General features: G+C 34.4%; 1 protein-coding gene across 3 annotated transcripts; it reads right to left on the minus strand.

Moving 5' to 3' along the window:
- Window positions 1-2,038: 2,038 nt before the first annotated feature.
- On the minus strand, window positions 2,039-6,680 carry LOC127125797 (OVARIAN TUMOR DOMAIN-containing deubiquitinating enzyme 12). 3 transcript variants are annotated; one of them, XR_007804809.1, is made up of 12 exons: window positions 6,398-6,680; window positions 5,072-5,466; window positions 4,828-4,976; window positions 4,235-4,308; window positions 3,957-4,011; window positions 3,677-3,751; window positions 3,493-3,566; window positions 3,365-3,413; window positions 2,930-3,014; window positions 2,809-2,865; window positions 2,306-2,639; window positions 2,039-2,220 (listed from the first exon to the last, which is right to left on the minus strand). XR_007804809.1 is itself a non-coding variant. In XM_051054618.1 (11 exons), exons 2-11 carry the CDS (start codon window positions 5,403-5,405, stop codon window positions 2,578-2,580), a joined length of 1,014 nt encoding a protein of 337 aa, XP_050910575.1. In that variant the 5' UTR covers window positions 5,406-5,466; window positions 6,398-6,680; the 3' UTR covers window positions 2,039-2,577. The 3 variants fall into 3 exon arrangements, 2 of the variants coding, with proteins under 2 accessions (XP_050910575.1, XP_050910576.1); XM_051054618.1 differs by having other exon boundaries at window positions 2,039-2,639; XM_051054619.1 differs by lacking the exon at window positions 6,398-6,680 and adding an exon at window positions 6,204-6,360 and having other exon boundaries at window positions 2,039-2,639.
- Window positions 6,681-16,616: the final 9,936 nt, after the last annotated feature.

Raw genomic sequence — 16,616 nt, forward strand, 5'->3', positions numbered from 1 at the left:
TGATTCTTTAGAATTAGGAGACTCGCCGAAAAAAAATTGCTTAGATGATTCATCACGCCATGCTTCCCAAGAATCACACAACGAGTGCTCTAGGTACCAGATGTTAGAATTACACCAAACCTATGGAAAATTCTGAATCAATCTTGATGAACAAGAATCAATCTTTCTGATTGATTACTCCTCTTATTCTTCACTCTTCACTCAAGTGAATCAACCAACCTTGATTGCAAGATGATTTTGTTGCACAATCGTTAATGAGAGAAGAAAGGAAATGATGGATTGGGGAAGAAAAGGAAATTAGGGTTTCTACGAAAAAGGGGAAGAAGAAGAGTTATGAATTATGTAGAGAAACTTATGTTCTTTACTTTGCAATCCGCAATATTATTCTTATACAATAATAAGGGTTACTCCCTATTTATAAGATAAGATTGCTTGCACACCAAACAATCTCCAACTAACTTAACTAACTAAGCTAAAACAAACAAATAAAACTAAGTTTTAAAATTCTGTCAAAAACATACTTCGTCTATATTTCGACAACATTACAATTTGACACTCTGCATTTCGACAACAATAGACTCTATCAAAATGGTACTTTTGACACAAAATTATATTCTCATCAATTATTTTTTTTACTTCATGTTGATGTTTTCTCAACTTATTGTTGCATAAGTCACCTCTCATTTATCATTTTCATATTATTGTGACTGATGATTGTTTTAGTACGTGTGCAAATTTCTTTGGTTCTAATTAAAAGAGCTATTTAATGTTAGTATTTTATTATCCTTAATTATAAATCAAATCCTGCAAATTATAATCATATTTTAAAGATTGTTTTGTGTGTTCAGAATTTGGTGTTTGATTATAAATAGAAGAGCTATGAAATGTTAGTGTTTTCTGATCCTCAACTGCAAATCAAATTATACAAATTGTAATAATGTTTAAAGTCTATTTTGTGCGTGTGGATTTGATATTACTTCAAAAATCATATGCTAATTTATGCAAAAAGATTTTCAATGGCATTTCTCTCTAGAATATTTATAAAATTTTCTATTTACCTCCAAAAATAAATATGCAGTCATATTTCACTATATGAAACTATAGAAAACAAAATTTGATTAAATCATAACTTATTACTTTTTTAAAACATCAAATTAAAACAATTATAATAGGAACATGAAGTTATTTTAGAATGATTGAATAATAACAAAAACAAATTTTATTATTAATTTAAATATTTTTATAAATAATATCAAAACAAAATTAATATTTTTATATAAAAAGATTATTGTTAATTCAAATATTTTTATATATAAAAAAATTATAAGGAGGAATTTATTATCTCTTTTATCATACCGGTATTCGTACCCGTATTCATGCGTAGGCCGATGAATTTTACTAATTATCTTTTAAAGAATGAAAATATTACTAACTTGCTAAATTACATGTTCTGCCTGTTTTATGAGTTTTGAAAACTTTGAAATAGAAAAGCAAAACAAATAAAACCATTTTCGGTTTTTTGGTTCACTTGTAATCCTAAAATTTATTAATCAAACAAGTTTTTAATTTTCAAATTTTTAAAAATGAAAAGAGTTTTTTAAAAACTAAATCAAACAAATCCTTATTTTGTGAGACTTAGATGATAAGTGTCTAAAAGTTTTAAAAATATCGTATATTCAAACTCAAAATTTTAATAATACAAAACACTTTACCATATGTTTGATTTAGCTTTGTAAAAATTGATTTTAGCTTTTAAAGTGTTTGGTTTTTCTAAAATAAAATTAATTCAATCTTTAAAATTTATTCTATTTAAAACTAAAATTTGTATCTTTTGAATTTAAATGTGATTTTTCAACACAATTTTGCATAACATGCTCTTTTATCATGACTGGTCAAAATATGCTCTTTTCATCCTCCTCAACATCATGCAAGATATCACTCTTGTACAAACATAGCCAAAACTCTATTTTGGCACTCAATCCTTAATTCCATTACTAAACTAAGGGTTTCACATAGATTTTGCATAATAAAATAACCATAGGATAAAAAAGAAACATAATTTCAATTTGAAGAAATCATGAATTTTACATATTTTTGTTGGGAGAGAGGGGGCAGTTCAACTGACTTGAAAGAGTTGAGATAAGGGTTAAAAATAGTCTTTTATGTCAAACCCTTTGATTTCTTTTAACATTCCATCCAAAATGCCACTGGGATGCAGTTCTATAAGCATATCCAGATTTATACTAAAATTATTAAAAGAAGAAAATCAAATTAATTATTTAACATGATTGACATTAAGACTTACTGCATTGAAGAAATCGAACTTTAGATGCAGTCACACAATCTGAAATCTGAACCATAGGATCAAAATTGAACAGTTCATATTCCAACTTTGGTAAATCGGGTCTAAAATGCAAAGTTGTAATGAGAACTGTTCCATGTTGATCCAGGGTCCAAACCGATTGCATGAAAGTAGAGAATTCCTAAATCCATATGTGGAGATGTAATAGTTAAATCCTGAACAAGGAGAGCAAACAGGTTCATAATGGGTATGTTCTCTCTAAGTCAGCCGAATCCCTAATTCCTGCTCCCAAAACTCCACCATCTTTTCTTTTTTCTCGACTCTTCTGAAGGTATATCTGGATCATTGGGTTTAATATATATGATTAGGCAACAAGTATCATACAAAAATCAAATATATATCTTTCGATTAAAATTATTTTCCTTCATAAAAACTTGTTTTGATTTAGTCTAGTGATTGAAATTGTTAACGAGTTCTTTTCTAAAATGCAAAATTTGTAAATGTACCTCCTTGAGGGTAGATGGAATTGTAATGCACCTCTGCCCAAAAACTCAGAAAAATCACTGCAATAAACCGAACATATTAGCCAAGTTCGTTATATCATATGACTCAACAAAGAAAACAAACCTCCTTTTGGCTTCTCAAAATGAGGAAGTATCTCTATGCAACAGGTGTCTTTGAAAGAAGTCATGACAAATATTCTCACACCATACTGAAAGAAGAACAAAGAAAAGTTCAAATGTATTAGTATAAATAAAATGGTATATCATGTCATTATAGCAAAATTTAACAGTAATATCATCAACAATTGAAATGTGATTCGGGTAGAACTAAAAAATGGGAGGGAGCATTAACAAACCTTACCACGCAACTACATCTAAAAATTGATATACCCACACTTTAAATTCATAACTTATTTTTTCGATATTATAAGACTCTATCTGTGAAATATGAAGGGTATACTATCCATGAAATGCTTTGTTTTGTGGTAAATTAAAGAATCATTGAACAGGTGGTACAAAAAAAAAATTGTGGAAGAGTACTAAGTAGTAAAAGTCATACCGAATCTGCAGCAGCTTGGAGGGTGACATGATCGCCCCATTCTCCACTCCTAGTTGAGTTTACAATAAAATTTGAAAATATAACAAAAATCAAGAAACATACAGAAAGAAAAAGAGAGAGATCTTTACTTTGACATCTTGTCCAAATAGTCACCATATTCCATGGGAACATATCCATCATAAATCTCCGGATTAGATTTGAGCTGATTAAAAACACGATTCAACAATCAGAACTGATGAATAATTTCACAAATGTGGAGTAGGTATTATATTCCAGGCAACCAAAAAAATTATAATCAATTAAACAACAAACCTGGCTCACAACTTGTCTCCTCACAAACTTGTGGTGCTCGGGGGCATGATACAGTTGATCTGACAGTGCACGGAACTACAAAGATATGAAAATAAAAGTGATTTCATGATATTTAGTCTATATATAAATGATAATTGATATTTCTCTAAAAGACTTTCTGATTTATATCTAGAAGACCTTCTGATCACATAATGATAATTCATATTTCTCTATCCTGATCTATTCTGTCTCGTGGATTGTCAAAAAAAATGAAAACAAGTGAACATTAGAAGCAACGAACCTGGCAATTGCCATCACCGTGCACCTTGTTCTCCACAAAGTCATATAATTGCAATCTGTTCAAAAGAAAATGCACATGATGAAGAATTCTTTCCACCAACCTAATGTATTTACAAATTGAAAATGGAAAAAATAACCCAAAAAGAAACCCATCTGTGACAATAGCTCAATCTGGAAAAATATAACAAAAACTAGCAAATATATAGTTACTGAACTAAAACAATCCTATCAGCAATTATATGATTTTCTTAAAGAAAGAAAAATGTTTATGACTAATACCTATCCAGAAGCCTTTGGTGATCTGATGTAGCTTCATCAATTGAAGGAATTTCTCCATTAATTTTTGGAACATGCTACACAATTAATAGAATGCAAGTTAAGGGCCACAGTCAAATGCATTTGACATAAGTGGTCAAAATAAATGAACGATCATGCCAAAACCCCACGACATGTGAAAGGTGGTAGGTATAACAAAGGAGGATAAATTTCATAAAAGTAGGTGCCTAAGAAACCATAGTGTATGTAAGAAAACTAAGAGTCTCGGTATATATCTGTTATGCTTCCCAAATCAGTGATCACTGTGTATCAGTGTAAAGTTAATTCATTCATCACAATTCATGAAAACTAATGAACTGTCTGACAGAATGTCTCAGCAACCACAATTTAAAATTATAAAAATGATTTACTGTAAATACAAAATACCAATTAGAAAGCAAATGATATATAAGGAAAAAAAAGTGCAAAGGGTAGTACAGCCCAATTAGAAAGTGGAATAAGATGACACCAACCAAACCAACCGTTCATACCCAACTCCCTATGGAAATTTATCACTAGGTTCACAGAAATACAAAATGTTGAATTTTTGGACATACCGGAATAGGTATCATTTGGCTCAATCTCTTCCCTACTTCATCGTCAAGTGGATAATTGTCGGTTAACTCCAATGAATATTCCTCTGTTTCAGGAGGACTAGAACATGAACTTTCTACGTCGCCAACTCCTTCTTGGGCATAATCATGGCCTGGATGTTTAAAACATTTGACTGAATAAACAAACATATAGTTAAAAGATAAATCCAATATATAATCAAGAAAAAGCCCTGTGCCTTAATGATACCTTCTGAACAATAATTAACCATTGAAGAATCATGCCAATCATATGCTGGCTCGGTCTCATTAACATGAAACTGATTTTCATCTGTCTGTAAATACCTTGAAGACTCAGCAATCTCTAGCTGTGAAAACTCTTCTTGAAGAGCACGGGCAATGATCTCGTCATTCTCCACATGGTTACATTCGTTATCATAAGTACTATGAAAGTAGTGTCCATTATAGATGTCGCCGTTATCATGTTGAACTATATTGTCATAGTAATTCAGATTATAACCGGGGTCACCGTCAAGAAGATTAAGACCCCACTGATAAACATCGGAATGTTCATATAAAACCATCTTTAAGAATTTGAAACCTTCTGGACAACACTGAAATGATGCCAAATCAGAAATAATATACCTGCACAAATAAGCTGTAGTGAAGAGCTTGAAGCATTCGATAAAGCCAAGTCAACAACAAACAACTAGTCAAGAAGAACAGACAACATTAAATAAATTATCAGACCAGATACTGTTTTTCAATGTGCAACATTAATATTGACCTAATTTGGAGGTGTTCATTCAAATCAAAGATGCAAATCCTCAACAATAGAGGAAAAATAACTGTTAAAAAAAAACAATTTGGTCAAGTAAATTTCATCCTATAAACACTCAATACCTAATATATTTATTAAATGAATTATTGAAAGTTTTACTATTAACATTGAAAAATTGAAGAAAAAATGTTCATCCACATTAAATAGGACCCGTTGAGAATCTCAGTTAAGAGTCACAAACAAAATCCACAAATCCCAAAACTACCATTCACATACAAAAGTGAATTGAAGTTTGCAATAAAGCAACAACCAGGAGGATTTAGTTGTATTGTGATTTTAAAAAACAGTCCGACATCATGGACTTCGAAGTTTCCGCGATCATATCGCGACATAATTGAGGAGCGTACGTCACTGCGACCGCGATCGATCGCAATCTATAACGTACACTCCTCCAGCCTCCGAACCACCATTTTTCCCCTTATAAAAACCAAATAAAAGCAAGTATTCTCCACATTGAACTCCATGAATAATATATAACCAAACTAGGACCCTTTCACGTATTCAAATACTAATTTAAATTCATAAAAGCATATACTAATACCTTTCAAACACATTATTATATCATCATCAAAGAAAACATAGAGTTCACATAAAAACTTCAAAAGAAATTCTCCATTTGTTGAGGTTGAAATTGTTGATGAGATTGGAAATTTTGAAAAACGCAGAAAATAATAGAATTACATGCAAAAGAAAGCAATGATAAAAGAAAGAGGGAAGAAGTAAATTGATTGTGACCTTGGATTCAGCGGAGAGAAAGGAGAGGAAAGGGTGGGGTTGTTGTGGAGAAATCAGTGTTGTAGCAGAGAAGGTACAATTGCAATAGATGACGAAGATGGATGCATTGAATTGAATTTAATTAATATTTGTGATACCAAGAAATTCAATTTAATTTAATTTAATTGGAATTTGGAAATGAATGTTTGGATGATTGATTTATCACGCGCTTTATATACGATTCGCCACGGCGTGAAGTGGTTTCTTCGTTTGTTTTATGTGGTGGCGATTGTATTTTAAGCGCACTAAGTCTGCCAATTCTCCAACAAGATGCCTGACATAATTTCATTTTTTATTTTTTATTTTTAATTTATATCCGGTCTATTAATGTGATTTAGGAGTCAGATATGTCATCACATAATTTCAAACACATAAAATAACCTGTTATAATTTGGTATATTTAATACTTTCTACCATCCCTACTCGACTCCATCTTGCATTCAATTTTGAGTAACATAACTCGCTATAACCCTCACCCTTAACAAATGTTGCTACAAACACATAAAACACTAATGCATGTCATGTTAATTACATATGATCTGAATATGAATATTATTTGGCAGTTGTTAAAATTTAAGTTTTTCCTTGTCGCATCTCGAAAAATGCGATCCTTCGCAGGACGCTTACACGTTCGCGGAAAAAAATTGATGTTCGAACAGAGTCGCCGTCAAATTTTATTTTTCAAAAAAAGAAATAGAAAATATCGATAAAATCCTTAAAAGAAATAGGCGATGGTCGTCACAATCAAATTCAGATTCGGGAGTCGATTACGTAAGGGCAAGATATTAATAACCATCACGTCCGTTGTACTCAATGAGAATCTTTTAATTATATTTGTGATTAGAATGTTAGCTACCATTAATTGTTTTCTTCGAGTGGTAAAAGATTAAAGAGAAAAAAGAAAGGTGTCACAAAAAGTGTTTTATTAATGTGTCTGACGAAATTGCAGGTCTCGCTCCTACGTATCTCTAGGTATGATGGAGAACTCAAGGCTACGTAGTTCTGAATAGAAAATGTTTGTTTGTTTGATCGATTTTAACGAAAATTGTCGTTGTCGCAATCGAATGAAAAACATTGCTTACTCAAAACAGTTAAAGGAGCGAACGTTTGCATCACATTGAATGGATTTCTAGCTATCAATATTCACAGGAAAATGTTACTTATCTCACTCACACATATGTGGACGAGACATTATTTTGCATCGTCTAGAGACGAAACATCTTTGCTTTATATAAAAGGTTTTACGATCACACAGCGGCGAGAAAAATAGGCTTGATGTGTTCAGTATATTTTTTAGGCGAATGACAAATGTTTGGTGAGAACGAGACGTAAGCCTTGAGACCAATTATTTGGGGTTCCATTGGAATGCTAGACTTCAATGATCCTTTTTCATTCAGGGTATTTAAGAAATTTGTTTGATGGACAACGAACGCTCGATAAGAAAGAGACGTTTACCTCAGAATAGATTGTTCAAGGGTCCCACTTGAATGTTAGACTCTAATGGTCCTTTTTTCGTCCAAGTTTGTATTAAGTGTTTTGAAAACGAAAGAAAGAATTAGCGGCAAGCCCAAGACGTGTGTCTCGAGATCGATCATTTGGAGATTCAAGGAATGTGAGACTTCAAGGTTCCTCTTCTTTCGCGTTTGTTAAAAAATATTTAATTGTTACGCTTAATTAAAAAAAATTAATTCACATCGATACAAAATTAATCGAGGAAAACGAGTTTGGAAAAATCACTTGGCATTGGACCAAGGATTTTGATGTGTTTGAAAATAATTATTTAATTATTATTTATTTATTCCTTAATCATTTTATTAATAAAAAATAACTAATAAAAAATGAAATAAATAAATAATATAAAAAAAATAAAGGAAATGGGATGTGGGTGTCGCATCCTGCGAAAAATCAACCGGCGAGACTCAAAGAAAAAAAACACACAGAGCCGCCACTGCGCGTTATTTATCCCAAGATAGGGAAAGGAAACGCTCAGAAAAACCTGGAAAGACATGGTCTCGCGACCAGAGAGAAAGGGTAAGGGAGTCGGTTACGCGAGGGGAAGGTATTAGCACCCCTCACGTCCGTCGTACTCGACGGGATCCACGTCCTAGAATAAAGAATAGGTTGCTAAACATCACACACACACACGGGGAACGCAGGTGGGGTTAAGAAGAAAGAGCTCGATAAGGTATCGCACCTTATGCCTACATATCTTGTCTGAAACAAGAATCAGAGCCACTGTAGTTCGGCTTACGCACGCCAAACAACACAAAACACACAAACAGATGGCAAACATGGAGCCCGACAACCACTGGATGGAATTACGTCGGCATCCGAACCTAAACACACTCAAAAGGGCAAACGTGGAGCCCGACAGCCAATCACTGGGCTTACGTCGGCATCCGAACCCAAACACACAGTCAGATAACAAATAAACGCACGCAAAAAAGAAAAAGGTTGCCCGGAGTGGTCTCGCACGACCACCTGCCTACATACCTCGTCTGGCACGAGGATCAGGGCGATGTAGTTCCCCTGAAAGGGACTAAATTGCTAACCAGAAACCGGGGAAAGATACACAACTAGGGAGCTGAGACTCGAGCCTAATGTTGTCATGCATCGTTAACCCTAAGTTCGGTTTTCTATCCTACTTGCATAAGCAAACTAACCTAACCAGGAAAGAAGCTAGCACACAAGCATACAATCATACATCATCAAATGAGAACAGGTATCTCAAACAAGCATGTCAATCAGATATCCACATAACACGCACTATAGCCAAACAAGGGGCTCAATCAATCAGGTTTGACTGCCTAAGCAATCGTCTGTACAGGCTGTGTTTGCTCTTAACCTTGCCATTACGAGGCTAAGGTGAAGCAGATGAAAGGATGAAGTGAGGATCAGACCTCACAGCTCTTATCCCTAACCAGGGAGAGCTGACAAATGAGCATGGGTCCAGAATAGGGGAACCCTTCTATACTCGATGACTCTGACTCAATGTGCACTGCACAGATCTTGGGCTTTTGATCTCAATGCTACAACCATGTAATGGGAGCAAGGAGAAGACTCACTGAATAGTGGGGGACAGGTTGCTTGTCCCTACCTTCCACCAATTGCCTTACTTGAAGGGCTTTTCCTGCTTGGCTTAAAAATAAACATACACAAGCATTGCCTCTTAAGGAGGACTTCAGACAATTTGCCCGGCCCGGTAACAGCCGGGTCTCCAGACTACATGAAGTTTTAAGAAGTTACCTCAATGCAAATTGCTTATGCAAAGCAAAGCAAAGCAATAGTTCACAAGGAACTGAGCAACTAAAGTACCTGGAAACAATCAAACTCAGTCAGTATTCAATCAGACAAATTGTACAGCAAACAATCAAACAGTTTAAACAATACAACACAAAGCAAGCTCAAGGCTTAAGCCCAAGCTCCAACACCTACAAAACAATGTTATGTTAGTGTACAAACATCCACAACATCAATTAAAATCAACTTGTATCATTCTCCATGTACATTGCTTTTTTGATCCTGAAAAATCAAGCAAATATTAGCAACTAGACCACTAGGCCAAGCCTAGGGTCCCAAAGCAAGAAAAAAGTTAAAACAGCAAGGTATCCACCATCCAACATCAAATTAACATCAAACAAGAGCAAACATCCTTGGTCTCATGTTTATATCATCCATCAAGTTCAATTCATGCACAAAACAATCCATATTGGTTCAAATGAAGCACCAAATATACAAACAGAAGTATTGCATTCAAAGCCATGCCAAAACACATCAAAAAAATCTCAAATTAAATACACCTAAACAGGGGTCAATCAAAGTCTACCATGTCAAATTTGAGCTCAATTGGGCAAATGGAACCATGTCAATGAAAATCAACAAAAACAGACACAATTTCATGCTCCAATTCACACCATCAATGCATACATCCAATTCAAAAATTCATATCTCATTGAAAACAAAAAAGAAATGGATGAGACCAAAACAGGGAGGTCACACAATGTGTCTAGTTCATGCATATCAAATTTCATGGCCATACAATACAATATGAGGATTTCCCAATCAATCTACCAACCTATGTCACATGGACTTGCAAATTTAATCACCAGAAATGAAAAATCAAGATTAAATTGAAAATACAGTGAAAAATCCTACAAAAATTCATACAACATCCTAACATATCAACAATTCATCATGCAAAATTTCAGCCAATTCCAACATGCATAGGTCATCCAATTAAATTCAACAAGTTGACATCAAGAGGTGTGACACAAATTGTCACACCTAAGTTCCAGAATTTGCTGCTCTCTAACCAGGTATCAAAAATTCATGAAATTTACATATAAATAATCCTCAATGAGTCAAGAACCACCACAAAAATTTTCAGCCATTTATTTAACATTATGTGCATTTCATGAATCAATTGGCAAAGTGTAGCAAAAATGGATACATGTGAAACAAGCCTATGCCAAATAATAATTTTACCAAGCACAACTTTGACCAATAGGTCAAAAAAATCCTACACAAGTCAACAAAGTCAAGGAAAAAAATCTCCATATTTTTAGGAATTTTTTACTATTTTTTATGAATTTTTTAATGTGTTAAAATATTTTTTAGAAATTAAATGAAATAATTAATTAAACCAATAGCACTTTTGTAATTATTTGAGCGGGAGCGGGAAACTCCCTATTTGAATTTTCAAACCACTTTTTTTGATCAAACAGCCTTTCTATCATCACTTTCAACTCAGAATTTTCCAGAAAATGAGAAAAACGATGAACATCAAAAGTTAACGAAAATGGACATGGCCATATCCGTTCGAACCGTCTCTTCAAGAGGAACATGAATATCATACTATTACATCCTAAAAGTTCCTAAATCTCTCGAATCGACTCACTAAAGTTTCACATTCAAAGCTTCGAGTTCAGATTTCTCCACCTACGGTTATCCATTTCTAAAACCAACAGCACCACTACGATCTATGATAAACAAGCTACAAAACGCCTATAACCAATTGAAAAATCGTGTTACTCGAATACTAACCTCAATTCGAAGGCAGTCGCGATTCGTGGAGTTTCGATGCTTAATTCCTTGAAACAGATGGCCTAGAAGCTACAAGAAGTTGCATACAAAGCTCAGGTTCGAGAGAGATCGCCCCTACCGCGCCAAATCTTGATTCACCATGGATGATGCTATGTTGGACAGTCACGATTCCGAGCTTTTTCCAATCCAAACTCCACAAACAGTTTGAGAAGATGATGAGAGGAGTTCAATGCAAAAAGAATTCTCAAGATTGATCAAGAATTGATGATGAATTTTGGATTTGAAGTTTTGGTGTTCTTGAGGAAATTGAGAGAATTGGAAAGGTTTCAGATCTGGTTTTGGTGAATGTGAAAATCTGTTATGATTAGATGATGATTATGAATATATACTTCAACTTAATCCACACTTAATCACCTTAATTAACCAAACCAAATGTAATTAGCATAATGTGGTTTAATTGTGAAAGCTCCAAAACGCCCTTGCCAACTATTGCCATATGACAGCTCATGACAGCTCAAGCAAGTCACATTTGATGTTTAGAGGCAAATGCAAGATCAAAACAGAGTTGTGCGTTGATACAAAAGCTCCTGCATCAATACATAGCTCATTTTTAACAGTGTGCATCGATGCGTAACTTGTTTGTATCAATACACGGCACTTTTTAACAGTGTGCATCGATACATAACTTGTTCGTATCAATACATGGCACTTTTTAACAGTATGCATCGATACATAACTTGTTTGCATCGATACAAGGCACTTTTTAACAGTGTGCATCGACACATAACTCGTGTGCATCGATACATGGCCCTTTTTTGCCTTGCACGCATCGATACGAAATTCGTGTGCATCGATACATGGAAAATTTTGCCATGCACGCCCGGTGGTAATTTGACCATATCTCCTCAACCGTTCATCCGATTCTCACGATCTTGGACTTTTTGAAAATGGGAGAGAAAGATCTACAACTTTCATGTTCAACAAAATTCCATTTGAAGCTTTTTTGATGGTGGAAAATTGGGTTGAAGTCGTTCCAAAAACTTGCCATCCTTTTGGAAACTTGAAACCATAGGTCATTTTTCCTTTTGGAAACCTTTGCTATGACCTCAAATCCTTCAATGTGAGTATTTGAAATGTCAAATGAGACTTGTTTGAACATGAATGGAGTATCTCTTGCCCTCTCCCTCCTCCAAATCCATCAATCCAGGCACCGTTGACCACAATTGACTTTTCTGACAGATAGATGAATTTGGCTACGCACTGATCAAATTGAGCCCCAAACTCCTGATGAAATGGCTCAACCATGAAACCCTAGCATCCATGAGCTCAATATAATCACATTATGATCCTCATATACATCATAGCCCCCATCTCCTGATTATGCCCTGATTGGCCCAATGCAGATGATTAAGGTTGACCAGTGGTCAAAACCCTAATCTCAAGAAATATGCTCCAACACTTGATGATGATGATGTATCATTGTAATCAAGATGAAGACCAACATCCTTGAGAATCATAAAACCCTAATTCACAGCCCAATCCTCAGATGGCCATGATCAGTCAATAAACCCTAGGCTTGCACTTGACTTCCTCATCTCCTGATCAAGACTTGGAAAGATGGCTTGCACAATGTAACCACATGATATGCAACATGAAATGCCTAATGTCCTAAAATAAAAAATGCAAATATGTTAATGCTAGTCCCAAGAAAGGAGGGCAAATTTTGAGGTGTTACAGTGGGACACACTATCAATACAAGAGTTGCTCAAAGTTTAAAAAAATGAAGCAAATAAAGGAAATAATAAAAATGAGAGAGATACACTATAAATACATAATGTGTGAGCAATTTTGATTCCTTATCTATTCCTCTTTTGATTGATCTTTCTTTTGTTATCCTAATTTTTGCCTGAACTATTTCTTTGAAGCTTTCAGTCCACCGTGATGCCTTAATATTTGCCTAAGTCACCTTTTTAGGTTTTTATTTAGCGGACTTTTTATTTTTTGATCTGGAAAGATAATGTATGCCTTGCTTAATGGTTGATGAGAATAACCACGACCACTTTTGATTTTCATTGCCTATCTGACATTTCTTTGATGTGTGCAAAGGAAAGCTCGTGTTTGAAATGTTTATTGAAAAGTGTATGGAACGGTTCTCTTAAACTTGAATGCATATCCGAGTTAACTGAGAATTACTCTGCCCTAGGTTAAGATTACAGGTTTTTTCCATACAGAAAGAAACGCTAACTTCTAGGCTCAAAGGGTTGACTAGAGATTAACTTTCTTATTTCTCCGGTGTTTGGGAAATGAAACAAAGCCTTACATCGTCAGCAAGGTTGTATTTGAAAGCATTGTTGGTGTAATCCCTAGAGGCCAATACTTTTGGTACTTGTATCAAATTATTTATTAATAATAAAATGCCTTTTTCTTTATTATATTTGTTTAATAAAGTTCCTAGAATAGTTAATCTGTTTAATGTATCAAGTTTGACTTAATCATGAGACCCCATTAAACATAAGGACGTTATTCTTAAAGTATATGTAATCGAGCTTTATTGTGAAGTGGGATAACATTAAAGCATTAAGACTATTATGTATATAGACTGGTGATCACATATCATGGATCATGGATAAGGAGTTATCAAGTCTTAGACATAAGTATGAATATTAGGAGTAATATTTATACTGGATTGATCCGCTATGAGAATACTACATAGAATGTTATACAAAGTGTCATAAGTTATTCTCATGGTGATAGTGGTGTATACCACCCTTCGATTTGAAACCACTATGGACCCTATATGTAGAGTCGAGTGCTTTATTGTTTATCAAACATTGTCCGTAATTGGATGACCATAAAGACAGTTTATGGGTACTCCACGAAGCATGTTGAGGTACATGAGTGACCTAGATGGAATTTGCCCATCCTACATAACAGGATAAATGTCTAAGGACCCAATATTGAATTGGACAAGGATGACACGGTCTATGCATTGTGTTCAATATAGACATAAGGGCAAAAAGGGTAATCGTACACATAAGTATTATCACAAAAGGATTTGTCAGATCATATGACATTTTTATGTCTTGGGTAGCAGTGATGTGTTGCTAGATACCGCTCACTGTTTATTATCTTAAATACGTGATTTAATATAATTACCAATGTCGCAAAAACCTATAGGGTCACACATAAAAGAACGGATTGATGAAAGATAGAATAAATAAGAAACACTGTAAGGTATGATGCACTTAAGTGAACTGTAGAACATCGCAAGGTACGATGCACTTAAGTAGAATACGAAATATGGTAAGGTCTCACGCGCTTAAGTAATTTTCGGTATACCATAAAATATGGACCACATACACTTAAGTGGGCTTTTTAGCTTGCAGCCCATACAAGCGATTTTATAAACAGAACCCTTGTGCAGAAGCATTTCATTTGATGAAATTGTGTTTCTCTCTCTCTCTCTCTCTCTCTCTATCTCTCTCTCTCTCTCTCTCTCTCTCTCAAAGCCTTCATTTGTAGCAGGTAGCACTGAGATTGAAGGAATCTGTTCGTGTGGATTGAGTAAAGGCGTTGTCACCGTTCAACGTTCGTGATCGCTCCGTAAATCTGCATCAAAGGTTTCAATCGCCACAAGAGGTAACGATTCTATCACTGATCATGCTCATTCGTAAGGATCACTAAAGGAGAAAATTTTAAATTCCGTTGTGTTTTGGATCGCCCTTCTCCTTCAGTGGTATCAGAGCCACTTACAAAACCATGCATATGACACTTGCTTATTTTATGTATTTTCTGCATAAATACGATTAAAAGACAGAATGAATCAAAGAATAAACAAGTAATTAAATTTGGCATCATGTGTGTACGGTTTGGATGATTGATGTTGACTATGCTTCGAAATCCGACATTAGTATGGTGAAGCAGCGATACATCGATCGTCCATAGGTTACGCAATTGAGATCGGTCAAGTTATATATATATATATATATATGATATAAGTAATCCTGATGCAAAATATGGTATATATGATATACTGTTTCTGTTTCGTTCATTCAAACAGTTAATGGTTGTTTTCCTTTAAGCGATCAATGGTCGTTTGCTTCTTGATCCGACATTAGTATGGTGAAGCAATAACGTGTTGATCAATCATACTGAATTAACAATCAAGGTGTGTTTGACGGTCTGAAATTGGTGCATTAAGGTTAATGACGACACAAGGGTTGTGCTGTCAAAGAGTTATGCGATTAGGGTTGTGACTGCGCAAGAGTTGTGCTTTAAAGTATCAAGTGTTGATGCGAAAAACGACGTCGATTTCAAATGAATTATTCATTAAAATTTTGAGTCGGGGCGCTGCCCCCTTGACCCCTGTCCGTTGAACGGTCAGTGGAACCCCCGGCTAACTCTGCGTAGTGTGATCGGTCGCCGAAATTTAATTTGCTTTTAATTAATTAACAGAATTTAAATTAATAATAATAATGTGTTTATTATTATTGTCTTGTGGTTATCGGTTATGGCCTTAGTTTTCCTTTATTTTGTTTTGGGATTTTAAAATACGACATGCGTGTCGTGCCTCTCTTTTAATCTCTTAATGTAACTTCTTTTCTCATCTCACTCCCTCGTATGTAAAATGAGTTTCTTTTATATAATGTAATGTTATGAAGAAAGAGAAGAATTCAATATCAAAGGAGGACAACCTTGAAGATATTGCTTGGAGAAGCTTAGATCGTTATTAGGTTAGCTTAGGTTCTCTCATTGGCTTGGGAGAACAATTGCGCTAGGGGCCATAATTGTTTTATTATGTATGTTGATGCATGCGAATGTATGTTGATGCATGTGAGAGACGATTTATATGATAAATAAGCCGATGAGATCAAAATAATTGCAAATTCCCTCAAATTAAATATTAAGTTTATGCTTTTCAAGTTTTAGCACTCATTAAGACTAGTATCGAATAATGTAGGTTTCGCTTACGTGAGGTGCATGTTCTATATTAGTAAGGTGCGATGAGATAATTGTAATATCAAATTGCTAAAATAATGGGTCAAACTTAACTAAACAAATTATAATAAGATTATATATGTTTAGAAGCAAGAGTTGGAAATGATCCATGTGATGGATTGGAATAAAGAGTTATTCA

The sequence above is a fragment of the Lathyrus oleraceus genome, chromosome 3, assembly GCF_024323335.1.
Source record: "Lathyrus oleraceus cultivar Zhongwan6 chromosome 3, CAAS_Psat_ZW6_1.0, whole genome shotgun sequence".
Classification (NCBI taxonomy): domain Eukaryota; kingdom Viridiplantae; phylum Streptophyta; class Magnoliopsida; order Fabales; family Fabaceae; genus Lathyrus; species Lathyrus oleraceus.

Bases quoted from the DNA above. Each gene is read 5' to 3' on its own strand.
- LOC127125797 (XM_051054618.1), bottom strand. From the start codon at position 5,405: ATGGTTTTATATGAACATTCCGATGTTTATCAGTGGGGTCTTAATCTT. The intron at 4,309-4,827 runs GTATGTCCAAAA...TTAATTGTGTAG, and splicing joins GCCAAATGATACCTATTCCG to CATGTTCCAAAAATTAATGG. The intron at 4,012-4,234 runs GTATTAGTCATA...TCTTTTGAACAG, and splicing joins CACCAAAGGCTTCTGGATAG to ATTGCAATTATATGACTTTG.